Raw genomic sequence first — 21,911 nt, forward strand, 5'->3', positions numbered from 1 at the left:
GTCGTAAAGTTTTTGTGACCCTTTGCTTGAACGTTTCTAGGGAGTTTTTTATATGGAGTTTTGCGTTCCTTTCGAGCTCCGTACCAGCCTTTAAATGAAACAATGCATATAGAAGAAATTGAAATTAAACTTGTTGAATTTTGAAAACTTTGTTAAGCAGATTATTCAAAACTTTTCAAAATCTCAATTTAAAAAAAAAGCCATTCTTTTTCGCCCAGGGCCAATAAGCATCTCTCAAGAAAGGGGTCAAGAAAAAATGGCTTTACGAACAGCAGCACAAAGAAGAGGGAACGATTTCTTGGGGCTTTTCTTAATCCTCTCTGGCATGCTTTCGCTGCCATGTTCGCATAAATGTCCCATATGCAAAATCATTGAGTTTACTTTCCGACTCGGGAACCTGGAGAGAATAAAATTCCGAATAACTATTTTTCAATTACTTTTTGCTTTATTTTACATATCGTAGTACTTGATAACAATAATTTTCAATTATATCTATGTACACTTCACACTCTCTCTATCTCTCGCGCTATTTCTCTCACTATATATTTTTTTTTTTAATTTCCGGTCAGCCATTCGCACTTTTTATCATCCGTTCACACCCTTGACGCGCGCGCGCCCCGGATCAGCTCGTAGATTGCGTTTTTTTTTCTCTGGAAATACAACTCTACAGCAAAATCTTTCTTTCTCACACTCTTTCTCGCACACCCCTTTTTTTAAATCGTATCCCGAATCTTACATGCGTGTGTTGTTTTTTTTCTATATAGTAGTTGCTAACCTGTTATCATTATTAAACTGTTGTCTCCCGCGGTTTTTTTTTTCTTTTCTCTTTTGTCTTCCGCAATGCTTATAATGCGCCTCCACCATCACCACCATTCACGCGTTTTCATTTCAAGTGTGCTGGTGAGTCACAAACGTGCTTATCTCTTTCCTTTTTGTTTTTTTTTGTGTAATGATAGAAAAATGTATTCACCAAAAATTATCATAGTTTCGCGCGCGCGCGCTCTTTCTAGGAAATTTGTGATAACGCGCGCGCTCGACACACACACACATATATAAAAATGCTTCCGTTTCCGTTGGTCTCTTCTCTTCGTGTAGTGGCTTCTTTTTTCTAACAACAAGAAGAGTAACAAATTTAAATAGGGGGTGCCTTTTGCCAGTGTGGGTTGTGTTGAACGGAGGAGGTCGGTGGCGCATTATCGCGGGATAGGATGGACTTCTTGATTTTTAGTTTTATGTATTAGAATGCACAAACCAATCGTGTACGATTACGATTACTTTTTTTTTGGGGGTAAAAACGGTTTCAGCAGTTTACGTGTTTTGTTGTGTATAGTTTGTGTAAGAGTGCGTGGAACGAGGTTCGAACACAAGAAAAGAGTAAAAAAAAAAACGTGAAATCACAAAGTGTTTAGCTTAGATTTTTTTTAACCTTTCTGTTATTTTTGATATATTTTTTTTGCTAGAGTTGGAAAAGGAAACGCCACTCTATTTGTCTCGTTCTAAGTCTGTGTCTTTAACCTGTTTTAAGCAGTACAACTGTTTGTCCCTTAATTAGTTTATTATTTAGCGCTGCTCGTAACGATCGTATTCAGTAATGTTTTATTAAAAAAGACTCTTTGCCTTCCTCAATTCGTGTTGATTCAGTGTGTGTAATGTTGTTTTGTATCGTTTTTTGATTTTATTGGATTATCCGCTATAAATAGGTAAAATAAAATAAAAATATATTCAGTTGCTAGTGTGTGTGTTGTTTTTTTTGTTTTTACTACTTCTACTCTCATTCATGTCACCTTCCTTCTGGCTACGTCGCATATCATGCCGTAAAGTTTTTTTTTGATTTCGTAATTTTAAAGGGGGTCTGAATTCTGGAATAGCTTGATCGATCACACGGCGTTTAGGAAACAACGAAGGGAGAGATGCTACAGGGGGATCGCAAGCTCTATAAATGGGACTTTACCTGTTGTGTGTTTGGACTTCGATGCAAACCGAAACATTTCTCTCTCTATCTCTTAGTCCCGCAGCTCAAAATGCACACAACCCACCTAGCTCTACTTGGTGAACGCCGCAAACACCGCCCAGATGACCTCGTTCGAGTTGGACTTGGCCGCCTCGGCCTCAAAGTCCAGATCGAGCAGCTCCCGGACGCGTCGCATCGCCAGCTCGTAGTCGTCGTCGTTGAGCGGGGCGAACGCGTTCTCCAGCACGTCGCTCGCGTGCGCCAGCAGGATCAGCGCCAGCATCCGCTTGTCGATGCGCTGCGGGTCGTTCACCCACTTGGTCAGTACGGAGTCCTGGATCTGTCGGGATGACCTTCAAGTTAGCCTCAACACAACACCCCAAACCAAACGCTCCTACCTTTTTCACGAGTCGACACTTGATGACGTTGTCGTTCAGCGGGTGCGTCGTCATGTCAAACAGCAGGAAGTTTTGCTTTTCCGTCGTCAGCACGCCCTTCTCCACCAGGTTTTTGGCAAGTCGCTCGCGCACGTTCTTCAGCTGGTAGCGCAGCTTCAGCGGATTCCAGGTTTCACCTGCAACCAACAAAAAAAGCCATTTCAACTCCGAAACCAAGAAACCAGCGCGCACTCGTCATACCACTCAGGTACTCGATCCAGTTCTGGATCGTCTCCGGTGGGTCGGTTTCCTTAACGTGCTTGAGGGCCTCGTCGAGCAGCACGTCCCCGGTGGGTGTGTCCGACTTGAGGATGATCTTGCGCGTGCACAGACCCTTTCGTCGCATGCCGGCGCGCTCCAGTTCGACGCGGCCACGGAGGCCCAGCTCGATTAGGATGCAGCCCCGCAGGCCGCTCGATATGCAGTCGTTCCAGAACGATGTGTAGCCCTGGGCGTGGAAGAAGAGAGAGAAGAAAGGGTTGAGTTTAACAAATTGAGACACGTTGTTCTGATTTAGCAGGGGCTTTTTCAAACTATTGGAAACGTAGACTTGAGTTAGAATTTGTAACGTGGCGGATGATGCTTTTGAGGTTCCAGAAGCTCCATGCTTCATAACATACCACAAACTCTCCAAAACTCTCAGAACCATACCAAGCATGAACCTAAACCGTTATTTCAAATCAGGTTACTTTAGTCGACCCAGAATATCCCAAGTTCCAAGTTTATAGTTATACCAAAGGGTCCCGGGACATCACTAGATTCACTTCACAACTGCGAACTTATTAGAATCAGTTTTTAAGACGGTATAGACTCAATTACAGTAGTTGGTCGCTAACAAGGCTGGACGAAAAATGCCGAGGGGACCACCGATCAAAGTTATTAAAATTTGTGGCCAGACTATACCCACAGACTGTCTGTGGTATACCCTTTAAATATCGCTTACTTTTTCAAAAGGTCCTATGTACATAGGAAAATCCATCCATATCCATTGAATATGACATGAAATTTCATGAAAAACGTTACTTAATCCACCTTAGGGCCAATACGCACCTCCCAAGAAAAGGGGTCAAGAAATGGCTTCACGAACAGCAGAACAAAGGAGAGGAAACGATTTCTTGGGGCTTTTTTCAACCTCTCTGGCTTGCTTTCGCTACTGCATCTGTTCATTTGATTTTTTTCTTGACCGGTTCCTTCCGAAGTGCGTGCTTTAAGGTGGATGGTTCCTTCCTCGCATTTATATATTTTTGATAGGATTGTCAGATTTTCAATCTTTTGTACCCATTGGAAAGGTCTTTTGATTACCCCCCATCAACGCTAATTACTTCTGATAGAGTTGTCAGATCTTCGATGTTTTAAACTCATTGAAAAGGTCTTTTAAATACCTTTCCTTAAAATATACAACAAGACAAAAACCAACCTCTTTTTAACAATCTTCCGAACTTCAGCCAAAAACGTTTTTTAAGCATAACTTTTGAAGTACTTTTCCAAACTTCATAATGTTAACTAGGGTCTTGTAGGACCCCAAGACGGATCGAATGAGACCAAAACGGTCCAAATCGGTTCAGCCAGTCCGGAGATAATCGTGTGCATATTTTTCGGTGCACGGACTTACAGACATACACACGCACAGACACTTGTTCAGAATTTGATTCTGAGTCGATAAGTATACGTAAAGGTGGGGCTACGAGATCGAATTAAGAAATTGATTTTTTGAGTGAGTTTATAGCCTTTCCTCAGTAAGATGAGAAAGGCAAAACTTTAATAATGTTTATAATTTATTACAATTGATTGTTGCATTACCGCCCAGTTACCAAACATGTACTGTATCTATATACAGTAGTTGTTCGGTAACTGGGCTGAGAACGTAGCCCAGTCACCGAATGCTGCTCGTTAACTGGGCTGAACAAAAAATAACGAGGGGACCACCGATGCATAATATTTTCCAGATGAAATATAAAAGTAAAAGTTACTCAAATTTACAATGTTTTTTTTTCATATTTCAAGAGTTTTTTTTTTTTTTGAAAAGGTCCTATAAATAAAATTTTCAATTTTTGCTTTTTGGGTGTTTTTAGAACCGCCTTGAGTCAGGGGTATTCAAAAACACCCAAAAAGCAAAAAGTGAAAATTTTGTTTATAGGACCTTTTAAAAAAAAACTCGAGATTTTTTAAATTGTAACTTCAACTTCAACAAAAGTTTGAAAAAAGTTTTTTTTATTTATTTAATACGATTTTTGCATCCATTAACTAACGCCCAGTTACCGAACAATTACTGTAACAGGACACTTTGGACGACCCCGAATATCCCGAAAGTAGTCCAAAGAGTTCATATTGATGCCTAGTGGTAGAATCGATGGTAGGTAGAATCCATGGTCTGCATTTTTATCTTTTTGGAAGAGTTTTAAATAAATGATTTTTGATGGTTTTTGGTTATTGCGAGATACATTTTCAGTGTATTCGACAAATTAATAAATCCGTACACCTACAAAAACTGTGTAATCAGATACATTTCTAGAGTTTTTTTTGAAAAGGTCCTATAAACAAAATATACAATTTTTGCTTTTTTGGTGTTTTAGGTATTCAAAAACACCCAAAAAGCAAAAAGTGAAAATTTTGTTTATAGGACCTTTTCAAAAGAAAGACTCGAGATTTGGAAGAGACTTAAAAAGATAAAACTAATTCGTTTCGTTTTCGTTTTACGGAGCAAGGTGGGGGACGCGGCCTCAAGTCAGTCCAAGTCCGGTTTCTTGTGGAAAAAAGGGTAGTGGCCGAACTAGTAATGCATACCAAATGAACACCACCGGAAGATATAGGGGATCGGGAGGGGGAAGGTGAAAGAAAATTAGTGTAGGTGTGAGTAGTAAGAACTTGGATGACATGAGCAGTTACGTTAATCTAACTTTAAAACTGAATATAGGAAATCTGAAATTATGATTCAATCAAAAACTAATTTGAGATTTATACAAAAGGAACCTATGATGTATTTCAAATCTAAAGGTAATCAAATAAATTTACTGGAAAATGAAAGATGAAAACTAACTTGTCAAGGACATTTATTCTGGGCCCCGTCCTGTCGCGTCCGTCAGTAGTCTTGTCGTACACTGCAACTAACTTTAATTTAGCTAATCATTTATGTCCAATTATTCATTTCAGAAAAACTAACTAACTTGAATCAACAACCTCAACTAAACCGTCTGAAAGTAACTTGAATCTCAAATCCCCGAAATTACAAAGCCAAACATTCCTTTACCTAGTTTTTAATCCTGTCTTGCTGCTTCCAAAACAAATAACCATAAATTAACTGTTCATATTTTACAAGTTGAACACTCGTCGTTTAGACGACTATTTCGTGCCTTCCATTTTATTAGGACACACAAGTTTTGCAAACAGGAGCGTATCCCTATCATACCTTTTGTAAACTGTTATTTGAGTGGAAGAGACACACTCCTGTTTACAAATCCCATGTGTCCCTTTGAAATGTTAGGCTCCATTTGATCGTCAAACCTCCAGTAGATCCTCGATTCGCAACAATGGTCGATACAACCATAATCCGAAAACCGTTAGTTCAACAGATTAACGAATTTTGTCCGATATCATTTCATTATTGATTGATCGAGACTCTATGGATTTTTTGACAACTCAAAATTGGTAGTGTACCACATCAATTGAAATCAGAGATTCTGATAGCATTACTAAGCTGGCTTACACATAACTGGAGTCTGGAATTATAAAACAACCTAAAAAAAGTTACAAAAACAACTAACTATTCCTCCCCATTATCAAACAGGTTTAAACCTGTTCCTAACAGATTTTACGAACAAGAATATTGAGATTCAAATAAAAAAATTCAATATCTTGCCATTTTACATATTATAAAAGCTGTGATTTCTATCAACACAAGTATATAAATATAAAATAAATGTGTGATATATATCAACATCGGAACCATCTTGGATAAAAGCCCTGAAACGACGGCAACGTGTGGCTCCATCTCCAGGGACTTAAAAAGATAAAACTAATTGCTAATTTATTTTTGTGCTTTTGATTTGTACGTTTTAAAAACATTCTTAAAATGAACTGTGGTGTGCTGCATCAAATCTCTATGTTCTTTCAATATCTTGTTAAACTGTTTAAAAGATTAATGAGTCAAACTTACTTTTACCCAGGTGTAAAAAAATAAATAAAATAAAATAGCCATAGTCTCAACATTTGAATGCAAAAAGTGTTTTAAAATGCAATTTACACTAGTTCAGTTGTTTTGCAAACATTAGTTTCCAAAGATTTGACGAAAAAAAAAATTTATAAATCAACCCAAACATGTTAAAAATAATGTATCGAAATGCATTTTAAATATTTTTTTTTTGCCCCCTGATTTTTCGGACAAAAACTTAATATAAAATTTGTTCCAGCCTAAGTAGAATGGAATGTTTACACAATATTGTTTAGATAAGTTTTAAATTCTTTTCTAGATAAGTCAATGATGACTGTTCAGGGTTTGAACACTCGAGTAATGGTGATTTATCAAAAAATAACTTTATTTTTGTTTATATTTCGAAAGGTGTACACACTTTTTTTGACCGTTTTGTTTTTGCATTTTCTATGTATTTGTTATGGTGTTATGGAACATTGTGTAGAAATCATCTTTTCATGAGCGTTTTTATGGCAAAATGTTCGGCATGAGTTTGTGAACAAAACGTAGAACTAGTTTTTTGTCAAACCTTCATTTTTTTACATGTTCTTTCTAAAAATGTGTATAGTGCCCAAAAAATAACTGTTATTACAGAAATGTTTATTAATAAGATGATTTTGATATTGATTTTTCTCAATGAAATTGATTTCGAATAGAAAATTAAATGCATTTTCGTAATCTTTGGACTAAGAGAAGATAAAGTTAGCTTCTAAATAGTAAATTGTATGTGTTTTTGAAATTCAATCCGAAAATATCTTCAAATTTATCGGTATTTCAGTAGAACAAAGGAGAATGGGCGTATTTGGTCCAAGGATGTACGTACACGAACAAAACCAACTTTTTTCGAAAGATCTCGCCGAGACATGAAAAAAGTCTTCTGAACCAACTCTCTAAACCCAGGGGTTTAAAAGTTACAAACTGTTGAAGTTTGATCATTTTGAGTAGTTTTTAGCTGACCCAAGACATCCCAAGTCATTAGCAAATTAGTCTACCAAACACACTGAACTAACATATGGCTTGTTACTGCGGTAGAACCACAGGTCTTAACTTCAAGGAATTCTTGGATTACCCAGCACATCTCAATAAGTTGTTACAACAATGAGCTGTAGCCTTCCATACTCAGTGAAGCAGTCTGGGAAGAATCCGTTTTCAAAGTCTTAAATCTTGGAGTTTCGACTTATTTCTATGGTAAGCATCTTGCGCAAACAATTCAAACGGATTAAAACAAAAGAGGACATGTTTCAATCATGCATAGAAATCTCAGAACTGATAGTTTTAGCTGATACGCGTCGAATGAAGTCAAGATGATCCAAATCCATAATTAAATAAAGATTTTATGAGTGATTTTAGAAGAAGCAAAAATACGATTAGAGAGTTGATCCAGAAGACTTTTTTTCATATCTCGGCGAGATCTTTCAAAAAAGGTTGGTATCGTTACATCCTTGGACCAGCTCTCATACAAATTTGCCCATTCTCCAACATATAAAATGTGATTCGTGCTTCGTATTTAGTTTAAAGTGCACTATACATACTATACTTCAATAAACAAAACTAGGTTTAAGGAATTTTGGGCAGAATTCTATCTTAGTAATAGTAATTTTATTTGGCAACGATATCCTGTTAGTTAGACTTTTTATCAGGGCAAGGATCTTATCATCCATTTTTCATGCTTATAAACTTAGTTAAGTCAAAAATAAAATTGATTTCTTAAAACTATAATAGTAACCTAAGTCACGGTACATTTAACGCAAAAACTTAAATTTGGGCACTTAAAGTCCGTTTTTTACAAGGCTATAAGTTACCCCGAAATTCAAAATAAGGCTTTCGAAAGAAACTTCTTTTTAAACAGCATAAAAAAAAACTTATTTCCAAAAATAGTACATGGACCAGTCTACCCCAGTAAATCGATGCTTCAGTGCTCTCCCGTACTAAGCTTGCTAGGTTTCCTTTTTTTTAGAATAAGAAAGCACAGAGGCATAAAAATGTTTTTGTTTTGATAATAATCTTGAGACAAATAGACCAGTTGATCAATATTCCAAAAATAAATTGAAATCCTATGAATGTCACCCCGGTTTACGGAACATGTTTCAAACAACTGTAGAAACAAGCCTTACCAGTTCGAATATATTCGAAAAATAAATTTAAATTCTATCAATGTCGCCCATTTTGCGGTAAAAGAACATTGAAAGAACTGGAAGCAAAATTCAAGAATTTGTATAATTTTTAAACTAAACAACAATGTTTTTTAAAAGTGAGCATATTTATGTCGAATTTTTGCCGAATGCAGCTTTTAAAGCACAGCTTCATTCGATGCTCAAGTTCTCCAGGGTCACACTTTCATCTTTATAAATATTTAAAGAGCCACGAACTATTTACCAGAGCCACAAACCACCGTTCTTCGATTCTCTGTTGTAATTCAAACCCAACCAGCCGCGGAGCAAGTCAATGCCAGAAATTATGTCATACTCAAAGCTCTTCTGCTGCTGCCGAATGTTTGCAAACGTGTCATCCAACGAAACGCGAACGACGAACGACGAACAAGAAGACAGCGCGAGGTGAATCTTCACCCTTTCACCGACTGCTTCGATGAAAACCTTGGAGCATTTCCAACCAACTCGAAGCCCGATAATTAGGTGCCACTTGTAAAGCCAAGTTACAAGATAACTTTGTCGTCGTCGTCATCGGTCGTTACCTCCTTATCTTTCAGTCCGAGCAGCAGCACTTCCTCCATCAGGGTTAGCCGCGTTTCCTTCGAGTCGCAATCCTCCAGCTCTTCCTCCTGCTCGTTTTTGTTCTCCGCATCGCCGTACTGGCTGGAGGACGACCCACCCCCTCCGCCACTTCCTCCATTGGAATCTGTGTCGCGAGTCTTGACCCGCCGAACGAGGCCCTCACTTCGATTCATCGCGTCGACAACAATCGCGAATTCTTCCCTATCTTCTGCCTTCCCTCAACCCCCGCTGTCCTGCCTGCCTCACAATCCGCGGAACTCCTTAATTTTCTTCCACCCAGCTCCAGCAACCTTCTTGTTTATTGAGGGTGGTGAGTCCTCTTGCTCCCAGTGGCCGCACAACCCCACAACACACGCACGACCGTCAACCCCCAAGCGGAACGTCCACCTCAGTTGTTGGCAAGTCCTGTAGAAACGGTTCCCGAGCGGAACTGGGAGCGGATTTTCACGGAGAAAACTTTCGACAACTTGACACGAAACACGAATCACGAAAAAAACATGGCCGACTGCTGGGGCAATCATCCACGGATCGACACGGGGTTTGACGTTTGATGGTGACGTTTCGCAATGGAGGTGGATTCTGTACAACGATTGTTTTGATTTGGTGCGGGAACAGCCCCGGTGTGAAAGGTGCGCAGGAGATTGGCGATCATTGTGCAGTACTAGATTGATGTAGGTGCCAAAGTACACTCTACATTGAAAATAAACTAAGTTTGGGTAATTGGGTACTAAAGCCCTATGTCAATTTTTATGTACAACGGTAAGGCTAGTATAGAGTTATCTACGTGCGCATGTATTGCGTGTACGTACACGATGGATTTCTAGGTTAAAATTTGTACCCGCCAGCAAAAACAAATGGTAAGCTAGTGTGCGTGAGATCGGGCTTAACTCTATGGAGATCGGAAGGAAAGGGGTCAAGAAACAGCAGAACAAAGGAGATGGAGCGTTTTCTTGGGACTTTTCTTCACCCTCTCTGACTTGCTTTCGCTACCGCTGCTGCCCATTTGAAATTTTTCTTGACCGGTTCCTTCCGATGTGCGTATACCGCTGTAAAAAACACGATTAAAAACCATTTCTGATCACTTTTTTCATTTTAATGCAATTTTTTTTTATTGACAAGACAACATTTTTTCGATGGATCAACTATGGTCCTCTTGGAACGAGCTGTCAAGTACGAGCTTTTCTGTCAAGAAGGACCGCGAGGTTAATTTTTCAAAATTGATTTAAAAATCCATTTTAAACTTTTTGTGGTCGTACAAAGGGTCATTTTGCTCAGAAAATTAAGCTTTATCGCTGTAAACAATAATATCAGCAATCTACCCAAGTAACCATCCAGCATTAATATAAATCATAAATTAGCTGTTCATCAGCATTCACCAGCTAGTTAGTCATAAAACAGCTAAGATCAAAACAAATCAGCTCTAAAACAATTGCTTTAGGCTTTGCTGAAATGCAGCTGAATTAATGCTGCTCCTAGCAACACTGCTGGATTTTTTCCCATTAACTGGCAACACAGTAGAGGTGTGAAAGAGAGAGAATGAAGCAAACGAAAATAAACACATTTCTTACTCGCTCATCCCTTCAACTAGAACAACCAACCAAACCTGCGGAGAAAATTTCCGCTGTCAGTTGGTGGCTGAGATCTAGGCTGAGATTCACCGTGATTTAATGCTTTAGCAGGTGCTGTCGATTTTTTCAGTCCTTATCGAAATGTTTCGTAAGAGCTGAATAAACAAAATGAGGACTAATGTTGCGATTATTATGAAAGAGAATCGCTTCTTTTGAAAAATGTTGGTTGGCCTAAAGGTTGACATTTTTCGGTACTCTTCGGTGCCTAAAGAATCTTCAGAATTGGGTACTAAAGCCCTATGTCAATTTTTATGTACAACGGTAAAAAACACGATTAAAAACCATTTCTGATCACTTTTTTTCATTTTAATGCAAATTTTTTTTTTGACAAGACAACATTTTTTCGATGGATCAACTATGGTCCCCTTGGAACCACGGATATGTCTCGACTGTCATCCACATACAAAGCGAGTGAAGTCAAAATCGAACCAAGTTCGAACCAAGTTTTTGCAGCGAGGTTTTTGAAAATGTTGTACGCACATGAATTGCAAAAATAAAAACTTTTTTTTTTAATCACCAAGTTTTTTTTCAAGCATTGACATTGACAGCGCCGCTGGCGGTGACTTCGGGAAAGTGCATGCCTGTCAGATCGCTGCTTGGAACGAGCTGTCAAGTAGGAGCTTTTCTGTCAAGAAGGACCGTGAGGTTAATTTTTCAAAATTGATTTAAAAATCCATTTTAAACTCTTTGTGGTCGTACAAATGGTCATTGTACTCAGAAAAATAAGCTTTATCGCTGTAAACAATAATATCAGCAATCTAAGCTTCATTTTAGGACCCAATTCGCCGTGGGTACTGGGGTACTGGTCATAATGGAGGAACCTGCCCCAGCAGAGTCTGACGGAGCATATACCACAGAGTTATTTTAGGTATCATGCAAAGTACAAGCATTGGTAGGTTTAAAAACAGCTGCGGTAAGCCAACTCCAAATTGGGCGAATGGATAAAGGCGCAGAAAATTCAACACATCGGCGGCAAACTCAAGCATCAAGGCTTCACATCTCCAACATCTACCTTTCACGCAAAAAAATCGGCTCTTCCCCACACGGACAGCTGAGTCGGTAACGTGGTAGTAAACAAACCAAAAATAGATCAGAAGATGGGAGGGAAAATAGAGAGAGCCGAGAGAGCCACATTTTTGCTTCGCTCATTTTTTTTTTTTTGACGTTTTGTGCAGGGTTGGATCAACAACAGTAGAGGCTAGCTGGAAATCAGAAATATGAAGTCCAAAACCGATCGCAAATCAGCTGTAAAAGCGCTTTTAGTGCAGATGTCTAAACTTGTTAGCAATAATCCGCAGCTGGTAAAGCGCTTGTAGTGCTGAACACTGACTTGTTTTAGTGCTGTTTGGATACTTGGGTAAGCTTAATTTTAGGACCCAGTTACCCACATTAATTTTAACGTTCAAGAATAGGTTTTTCTGGTAGAAAATTTACCAACAACATTTAAACCACTTTTTAATTGAAAAGTAAGTTACTTTTGTCGTTACAGTAATATCACATGGTTGGAACTCCATACATCCTGTTAGCCCAAAAAGTGTGACGATTGTTGAGTTCTGTCGCTGGTATAGTGTAAATTTGTCCAAGCTAGTCACAGCCTACTTAGCATAAACAACTCTCAAATTTGAATCTCTTATACCACTCGCAGATTGACAGACAGACCTTGTTTTCGTTTTATTTACCAATTCTGCGTAATTCAAGAAATGTTTTCAAACATGATCGATTTTTGGAGATTATGTAGCTTTAGTGGCGCTTGGGTGGGGGTGGGTTGATAAAATCGTGGTTTTAAACAAGAAAGGAGCAGATTGTGCAGTTGCGAATGGGGGATGGGAGGAAGACGACCTCCCATATTTTTGTTCGATGTCACAGAATTCAAGCCATTTTACCAGCACTAGCTAAATACCTGTTCCCAAACGAATCGAATGATGAGCCATGATTATTGAACATGCAATTTTTAACTGCACAGATTTTTCCGGCATTTTGGAGCATGAAAAGTAAATAAATTGCAAAACAAACGGCTGACTCGCGAGGCGCGCGAGAAGAAAAATGAAAATTCAAATCATGGCATGCTGCGATTTTGTTTACTTGAGGCATCTTCTCAGTATACCAGTTTTGATCGGATGAGGGTCAATGCATATTTCATGTAGCCGGTATCTGTTTACGATTACCAAAATTTTGTAAAAAATTAATAATTAAAAAATTGAACGAAAAATGGGATGTTGTCGTTTGAGTAACTTTTAAAAATGTTGAATATAAGGAAACGTACTAGAAAATTAAAATTTGGTTTTAAGTAAGTAGGAAAAGAAAAACATATAGGTTACATAATGTAGCAAGCTTGACAGCTTGAATGACGCCCAAGGCGGTCACTTTGGCCCTATAAAAGTTTCCGAGTTTTATTACATGATTTCAGTCAAAATGATGAAGTTAAATTGCACGCTGAAGTTCCTTTGAGTCAACATTATGTGCTGGATGGAAATACATGCTGTTATCCAAAACTAAAAATACATAACTTGCTACTTTTAATAATTTTATAAAATTCAAAATATTCTTACTACACACACTATGGACGACCCATCGGTGTGCAAAACTGCCATAAAAACTGGTAGAAAAGTTGCAGCTCTCCACCGCGAGAGGCAGCACCTGTCCTGTCCTCGTTTTTGAACCTAAAGTTCCACATATGTGGTAATATTGTGTATGTGTTTATGGAGCTCGGAAGGAACGCGGTCAATAAAAGCAAATTCTAAAATAAGGCTTTCTAGTCATAAATTTACTAACACATTACACTCAAACCCAGGGCTTGCGAAATTTCGACTTTTTTGGTGATAGCTGACAGAACACTCCAATCGTCTTCACCACGACAACCTGATTTTTACATTCTACTTTCGTTCGTTTCACACACAAAGGAATGAGTGCTACGCAAAGTCACTCACACAATCATTGACTTCCCTCCAGGAGAAAAATCGCTTGGAGAGCGTTCGTTTGACATTCTACCGAGATTCCGATCATCTCTCCAATGATAGCAATCATATGACTCCTGTCACCACGCAGAATACATAAGGAAGAGAGAGACAAAAACGAGAGAAAGAGAAAGAGCACGTTGTCTCGTTCGGGCGGCTGCTTGAGCTTGAGGCATTTTTCGTTCGTTTTGTCTTCGTGTTTACGTTCACTGACCGTCGCCAAGCAACGATGGTCATGATAGGCGTTGTGTGTCAGCGATCAAATATCGTTTTGGGAAATGATCGCTGACAGAAAGTTCTATCGAATATCGAGCAGTCCCATTCAGTGATAGACCCCTTTTCAAGCATTGCTCAAACCCCGATGGTTTGACACCAACTGTTGTCAAACGAACGGGGTCACTTTTTAGTTTGACACCCCTTTTACACGGAGTTCACACACACTACCAAACGTTTGTAGTGCGTGAGTGCCGTGTAAAAAGTAACAGTTCGTCACTTTTTAGTTTGACTTTGACCAACCAACGGGGTACAAGCTAAAAAAGTGTCAAACGAAAAAGTGACCAACCACCGGGGGTTGAGTGTATCAAGAGTGTTGGTCACAATCTTGGGCTGGGTTGCTATCTGGCCTCAACAAAATTACTGAGTGGCCGTCAATCTGGTCCGTTAGTCCCTTAACGAGTTAGTCATGACAATCCGGTTACTGATTTATACTAAAACTTGGATTGACAAAGACCCCCTTTTGAAAGCGCCGTCATCATCCTTTTCAGGCTGGACTTCATGGCTTTATCCATCAAATCCACAGTCCACATCCATAGAGCGATTTGTACCAGAAATTTGAGGTCGATTCCTCGACCCTTTTTGCTCGCGGCGCTAGTCTCTTCGCAACTCTACACGCCACAAATCAGTTTGATGACACGGCGAAATTTTGTTTTGGAGGAGTTCATAATTTTTGGGTTAAATTATATTTTTTCACTGGGCCTGGAAAGCCTTATACACGTTCAGCCAGATCCTAGGCCAGATCCGAGAAATATAAGGTGTGCGAGGAATACACTCACTGTTTCCCTGTCAACGCAATCGGTATTGTGAACCGGAATTTGTAAACGATTCGAATTGAATTCCGTCTCTGATTTCCGATTGAGTTACGCAGGAAAATATTTTGTAGAATCAGCCTGTATGAGGTTTGTTTCCACAAAAATTTTGTTAAATATAATCAAAAAAAATGTTCTATTGAAAAAAAAACATTGATTTTCTCAATTCCACAAAATTCTTCATTGTTTTGAAAAAGTTGCTTTGACGTTTAGCGTTGATTCATAAAAAAAATATGATTTTCGAATCAACAAAATGTTTTGTTGATTCAAACATGCCATATTTTTCTGCGTGGTTGACTGGGTTACATTAGATTAGGCATTCGCTGGATACAGTGATTTTCTGCACTTTTGGTGCAATAAAAAACATAGAACCGGCTCCGTGGCTTAATGGTTACGGCTTCTGCCTCACAAGCAGAAGGTTCAGGGATCAAATCCCGGTCGGTTCCCTTGAAATTTTGAATCAGGAATTGGAACTTTGAATATGAACAAAAACGAAACTGAATCAGGTGGGATTCGAACTCACACCTTTGGATTGATGGTCTGGGACTCTAGCCAGTCGGCCATCTGAAGGTTATGAAACATGTTGTATTCTTCTCATATTAAATACGCTCTGATCCCTGATTTGCCTGAAGGGATTGGGAGTCTTAAGATAGATCAAGGATTCGTCTGGTGCTTGCTTCTATGTTAAGGCGGGGCCGGACAATGCCCAACGACCTCGGAATTGGGCCGCTAGTATCTCTGCCATTCTGAAATGGGTCGTTGGAAGCAGCGCGAGGGCTATCACCACCTAATACCCGGGACTGAGATAAGTTGTATCAGCATTCGGCATATACATAGCCTGATACAAATTATACTTTCCCATAATTTCGCTACCGGTTAGCGGGTATTGGATTGGACCACACACACACACACACATTTTGGTGCAATAAAAAACCTAGTATGGGATTTGACAGCGCGCATTTGCCGAAAGTGCGGCGCGTCGTTTCGAGGCTGACATGCCGCGTTTCTTTTTCGGGAATACGCACAATACAAACTGAAAAGTGTCAAACTACCGTGCTTCACTGTACTACGCCACACATTCCATTAATCTAGTACTACACTTCAAAGAGGGCATTTTGCCGCATCACGTTAGCACTGGGGCGTTCCTTTTCGCAACGTCAAACCGCCATTTTTCTACGCACTTTGGATCGTGTCGGATGGAAAAGTGGAAAATTTAATTCAACTTTTCATTAGTCATTTGGATTCATTTCCATTAAGCAAGTGTACCACTGCTAAGCGCAGTGCGTTCCCCATACGGGACAGTTAAATTAGGACCCCAACCAACCAACAAAACGGCACACTTCCGTGGCCAAGCAGGAGGACCAGGAGCCGACATGGATTGTAAGTCTGCCATCTTTGTTTGGAAAAGCTAAATGAATATCTTCCAGAACGTTTTTTTTATGCTTTTGAGTATACATGTACAAAGGGAACCTGAGTTTACCGAATGGGCAATAATATATTTTGCATGAAATCCTCAAACCTTGCACCATTCTGTGCAAAGAAAATCAGTTCGAAACCCAATGTCTAAACCAATTTCTTAATGCTGATTTGCAATGTGATTGTTTATAGTCTCGCCGAGTCCAGAGAGTGACAATAGCAATGGCTACTATAGGAACCGAAACCGCAACCAGCGGGATGACCAACGGGACCAGCGCGGCAACCGTGGACGCTCAAAGTAATTATGAGGCGCGCGCTCGCCTTCCGGGGCCATGAGGAAGGAAGAGCAAGACCAACCAACCAACGCGCAGCCAGCGCTCGAAACGCAAACGCTTTTCTTTTGGGGGACCGTACTAACCGTGCGTCTTTTTGCGTTTTAGGGAACGGAACCACTACCAGCGGAACCGGTACAGCCGCAGCCGGTCGCGTTCGTACAGCCGGGAGCGTTACATCAGCGGGAATAGCCGGCGCAGTCCGGAGCGGGATTTGTACCGGGACTTGATCGACCAGGACTATGGGGACAACAGTTCGTACGATAACCGGGATCGCTATCGGCATCGTAGTCGGGACAGGGAGCGTCGGTCGTCGAGGGAACGGGATCGCGATCGGCGGTGAGTGGTTGATTAAACAGGGAAAGTTTGCGGATTAGAACGTTTTTATTTGCAGCGGCGATCGCGACAAGTCCAGCAAGCGTGGCGGCTACTCGCCCCAGCCGCCGGACCCGACGGATTTCGACGACAACTACGACAGCGACAACAACCAGGAGTTTTTCTACCAGCAGAAGCCAAACAACAAGATCATTGTGCGCGGGCTGGCCGCCCACATTACGGAGGCTGATGTGAGTTTGTTACTAAGAAGTTGGCTATTTGATGTTTTAATGCTCTGTTCTACAGATCAACAGCGATCTCATCCAGTGCGGCCTTCAGGCTCTCCACGTCCGGCTAATTCGGCGCAAGAAAACAGGTAATGACCGATTATTGCGTTGTTAAGCACTCACGATTCCGTTAGAAATTGTCATTTTTGGTAAGAAGAGTTCCCCGGGTAAGTAGAGGAACCAACCTCGCGACGGCGGAATTTGGCCTGGCTGGCGCGAAAAGGGATAATTTTCGTACAAAAAACGCTTAGTGCCGTCCCAACTCTCTCAGTATCACTAGCTGCTGCTCGCAAGGCCCGCCAAAAATTGATATCGTTTGTGTTTTGCTCTTTCTTCTCTTCACCACCTCCTCAACCTCACCGTGACGACCGTGGTATCTCTAGGTGCATCGAGAGGGTTCGCTTTTGTCGAGTTCAGAACTGAAGAGGAAGCAACTCGCTGGATTTGCTACAAACAGGTATCGACCATCACCACAACCACTCTGCGTCATCCAAGATGAAGAAGTGAAAATTAAGGGCGGGTTGTGATCCTGGAGGTTGGCGATCGGACTCTGCTCCGCGGAGTTCAACCTGGCGGAGATGTTTGTCGAAAAGATAAAGAAATACGTTTAAGCTGCAAACAACTCTGCCGAGTTGTCAAGCGAGACGAGCCCTACACGACCTCCAGTGATCCCAACCCACCCCGCAAATCTCGACCGCAAGCAGCGCGAACCAAAGTTGTCGTCGACGCCGAAAAAGGGCTAACGTGTTCGATTGGGGTGGCTCAGTCCCGGACTAATCCGGCCTTTTCTTCCTCTCTTTTTCTCCGCTCTCTCCAGGGAATGCTGATCTTCAACGATCACCGGGCCATCATGCAGTACACGTACTCGCTGCCGGCGGAGATGCGCACCAACAAGCCCCAAACGGACTGGTACTGCGCCAAGTGCGGCGTGTTCAACTTCAAGCGGCGTGAGAACTGCTTCAAGTGCTTCGCGTCGCGCGAGGAAAGCGAAAAGGGCGGCGAAGGAAGCGACGAAATCAGCAGCATCCTCACGAAGAAGATCATGCTGCGCAACCTGGACGTGCTGACGAACGAGGAGAGCGTGCTGTGCGCGATGCAGGAGAAGATCCCCGAGCTGGTGTCGAAGATTAGCAAAATTATGGTCTGCCGGGATCCGCTGACGCAGACGTCGCGGGGCATTTGCTATCTGCACTTTGACAACCTGCTCGACTCGATGAACACGCACAACGCGTTGAAGGCGATCGAGCCGATTCTGAAGATCGACAACCGCGAGGTGCTGATCACGTACTGCATGGACACGGAGAACCGCAACTTGGTCAAGAGTGGCAAGGGCGGAGGAGGTGGCGGTAATCAGGGCAACGGGAACAACTACCAAGATCCGTCCGGGGGAAATCCACCCCCCGGTGCTTACCCCGGAAACTATCAGTACACGATGGCGGACGTTCCGCGGCTGGCAGAGTACAGTGCAGCGGTGTACGCGTCTAACCCGGCCGAGCACGAGCACTACCTGCAGTTCTACACCAACTACTACGTAACGCAGATCTCCCAAGGACAGATGAGCAACTTCCCCACCGAAGCGCAGCTCGGCGAAAATGCCAACTCCGGCGCAGCCGTAGCACAGTCCGCGCTCGCGCGTAAGCAAGGCTCCAAGGGCAAATCAGACTCAACAGCAACATCCGGTCCAGCCACCGTCGCCCCCCTGCAAATCCCCAACGGAACCGACGGCAGGCAGTATCCCCCGCCGGACGTGACCCAGTACCAGTACGACGAAACATCCGGATTCTACTACGACCCCTCAACCGGCCTCTATTACGACTCCAACTCGCAGTACTACTACAACAACGAAACCTGCTCCTACCTTTACTGGGACGCCGAAAACAGCACGTACGTGGCCGCGCCTTCAACGACCTCCTCCACCCCAGCGGCGACCATCTCAACCGAACCCCCACCGCCGGAACCACCCGCAGCTACCACCGCCGCCGCAAACGGCGAAAAACCAGAAAAGTCCAAAACCAAGGAGCAACCCCACGACAAGGTCAAGGTCGCCAAAAAGATCGTCAAAGACATGGAAAAGTGGGCCAAACAGCTGAACCAAAAGAAGGACTACAGCGTGCTCCAGCCCCCGGCCAAGGTCGAAGAGGCCACCCTCTACTCCTCCCAGGGACAAATCACCGTCAAACAACCCGCGGGACCCTCCGGCGGCGGAGGCTACGCCGACGTCGGCTTCTCCCTGCTCGAAAAGAAGCAAAGCACCGCCGCAGTCTCCAACTTCCTCATGACACAGGCCAAGGCACCAGCCGCCACGCCCAAAAGCGCCGCCAACACCCTCGTCTCCTCGTACGGTTCCGACTCGGACAACGAAGCCGACGGCGGCGACAGCTTCAGCGAGTCGGACTTTGTCGACTTTGAGAAGCTGACGTGTCTGCTGTGCAAGCGCGCATTCCAGTCGCACGAAATCCTGAACAAGCATTTGAAAATGTCCTCCCTGCACAAGGAGAACATGCAGAAGATGCGCGGACAGGGAGGCGGAGCGGGTGGCGGTGGTGGCGGCCCCGGTGGCATCAACAAGGGCGGCTCGTACCGGGACCGGGCGAAGGAACGGCGGCTCAAGTACGGCGAAGCGGATCCACCGCCGGTCAACAAAAGTAAGGAACGCTTCCAGCGCGAGCTCGAGAAGCAGTCGTCGGCGCCGACGCCGAACCTGGCGGCCATCCCGATCGGCCAGAACAACGTCGGCAACAAGCTGCTCCAGAAGATGGGCTGGTCCGAGGGGCAGGGCCTGGGCCGGAGCAACCAGGGTAGGACGAACATCATTGAGGTAAGTTTAAAACTTTGCTGTGCATATTTTCAAGCTTTGATTGATTGGTTGGTTTTTGAATGCAGACTGAGACGCGGGTACAGAACGCCGGGCTGGGCATCAAGGCGACCAATTACGCGGCAACCGGGGACGATTACAAGACTTATATCAAGAAGATGATGAAGTCGCGTTACGAGCAGGCGTAAAAAGGGAAGCTTGCTTTCTAATTGTCTTATATTATTGTAGGTTTTATTCTAGTTTCAAGAATATATTGTTGTAGAATTCCAATTTGTAATTAATTAAATAGATAATTTTTATTCATAATAATCGAAAATATGCAGATAATTTGTTTTGTCCGAAAAATCCTTTTTGCAATTCCGCTGTGAAACTGTCAACTTTTCCTGTTCTTCTGAAGAAATGAAACGGCCTACTTTTTCCTACCAAAAATAACAGAATCGAATAGCAACACTTTTCAAAATAAATGCTGAAAAGTTCTACTTTTCAGCACTGAAATGAGTGCTGAAAAGTTGAACTTTTCAGCACTTGTTTCGAAAAGTAAAACTTTTCAAAATTTTTTTTTGATTTCAACGATTTATTGAAAAAATACATGAAAATTTTACTTAAAATTTCACTCAATGGGTGTTTTTCGGAATTGCAAAAAATGTTGTATGGAACTCGTTGCAAAAATTGATTTTTTCAACACTCGTCGTATTTATCCAACTCGGTGAACCTCGTTGGATAAATGTACGACTCGTGCTGAAAAAATCCTCTTTTTGCAACTTGTTGCATAAACTACTATTGAATCATCCCGGTTATCGCTTATCGCTTGGCTTAGTGATTTTTCACGCTCAACAATTGCAAATTTCACGGGCAAGTTCACGGGGACCAAATTTTTTTTATCAGGTTATGAACTTTTTAATACTGATCTTTAAAAAAAAAAAATGAATATTGGTCGCAACAATTTTTCAACTACATTTTCGGTGTAAAATTGAATTTGCAATCAAAAAGTACTCGAGTGAAATTTTGAAAAAGTGCACCGTTTTTAAGTTATAGCCTGTTTTAGGTAACTTTTTTGAAAATAGTCGCAGTTATTCATTTTTAAAATTAGTGCCCATGTTTGCCCACTTTCGAAAAAAATATTTTTGAAAGTCTGAGAAAATTCTCTAAATTTTGCATTTTTGAACATTGTTGATACGGCTGAGATATTGCAATGCGAATTGCTTAAGATTTAATAACAGGAAAATTGATGTCAACTAATGGTCCGATTTTCAATGTTAAAATATGAAACATTCGTGGAATTTTCTGGCCTTTTCGAAAACAATATTTACAATACTTTTTAATCAATACTAACATTTCAAAAGGGCATAATATTGAATGTTTGGCCCTTTTGAAATGTCAGTCTTGATTAAAAAAAAAATAGAAAATATTGTTTTAGAAAAGATCGTAAAATATCCTGCATTATTCTTTAGGCTTTTTCAATTCAATTCAATTCGGTTTTATTGGTGAATAATCATAATACAATAAGTTCTTTTGCAATTCATAACAGAGTTTTGGAGTTCCTTTCAGCTGTGTGTTGAATCATAATCCATTTTGGAACAATAATTTCTATAACTAAGGCACTAACAAGAGCAAGAAAAAATAAAAAAAAAAAACTTGCTAAAATTGCAAAGGAAAGGGGAAAGAAAGAGAAAAAGTTTATAACTAAATCACAGTATTTTATCCTTTGTAGATGTGCTTAATCATCAGCTCCCCGAGGGCCAGAAATTGCTCCGCCTTGTTACGGCAGGTCCG

The 21,911-nt window shown here is 41.5% G+C and overlaps 2 protein-coding genes across 2 annotated transcripts; one reads left to right on the forward strand and one right to left on the reverse strand.

Annotated features, from left to right (window-relative positions):
* Nucleotides 1-423: 423 nt before the first annotated feature.
* LOC6041492 (Golgi phosphoprotein 3 homolog sauron) lies at nt 424-9,846 on the reverse strand. Its single transcript, XM_001850691.2, has 4 exons — nt 9,267-9,846; nt 2,590-2,836; nt 2,350-2,525; nt 424-2,291 (listed from the first exon to the last, which is right to left on the reverse strand). The coding sequence occupies exons 1-4, from the start codon at nt 9,477-9,479 to the stop codon at nt 2,043-2,045; spliced, it is 885 nt and encodes a 294-aa protein (XP_001850743.2). The 5' UTR covers nt 9,480-9,846; the 3' UTR covers nt 424-2,042.
* A 6,291-nt stretch (nt 9,847-16,137) lies between these two features.
* LOC6041493 (RNA-binding protein 5-A) lies at nt 16,138-20,450 on the forward strand. The gene is made up of 8 exons (XM_038254774.1): nt 16,138-16,353; nt 16,582-16,687; nt 16,830-17,060; nt 17,116-17,287; nt 17,343-17,412; nt 17,707-17,780; nt 18,141-20,141; nt 20,207-20,450. The coding sequence occupies exons 1-8, from the start codon at nt 16,347-16,349 to the stop codon at nt 20,324-20,326; spliced, it is 2,781 nt and encodes a 926-aa protein (XP_038110702.1). The 5' UTR covers nt 16,138-16,346; the 3' UTR covers nt 20,327-20,450.
* Nucleotides 20,451-21,911: the final 1,461 nt, after the last annotated feature.

Source organism: Culex quinquefasciatus, chromosome 2, assembly GCF_015732765.1.
Source record: "Culex quinquefasciatus strain JHB chromosome 2, VPISU_Cqui_1.0_pri_paternal, whole genome shotgun sequence".
Classification (NCBI taxonomy): domain Eukaryota; kingdom Metazoa; phylum Arthropoda; class Insecta; order Diptera; family Culicidae; genus Culex; species Culex quinquefasciatus.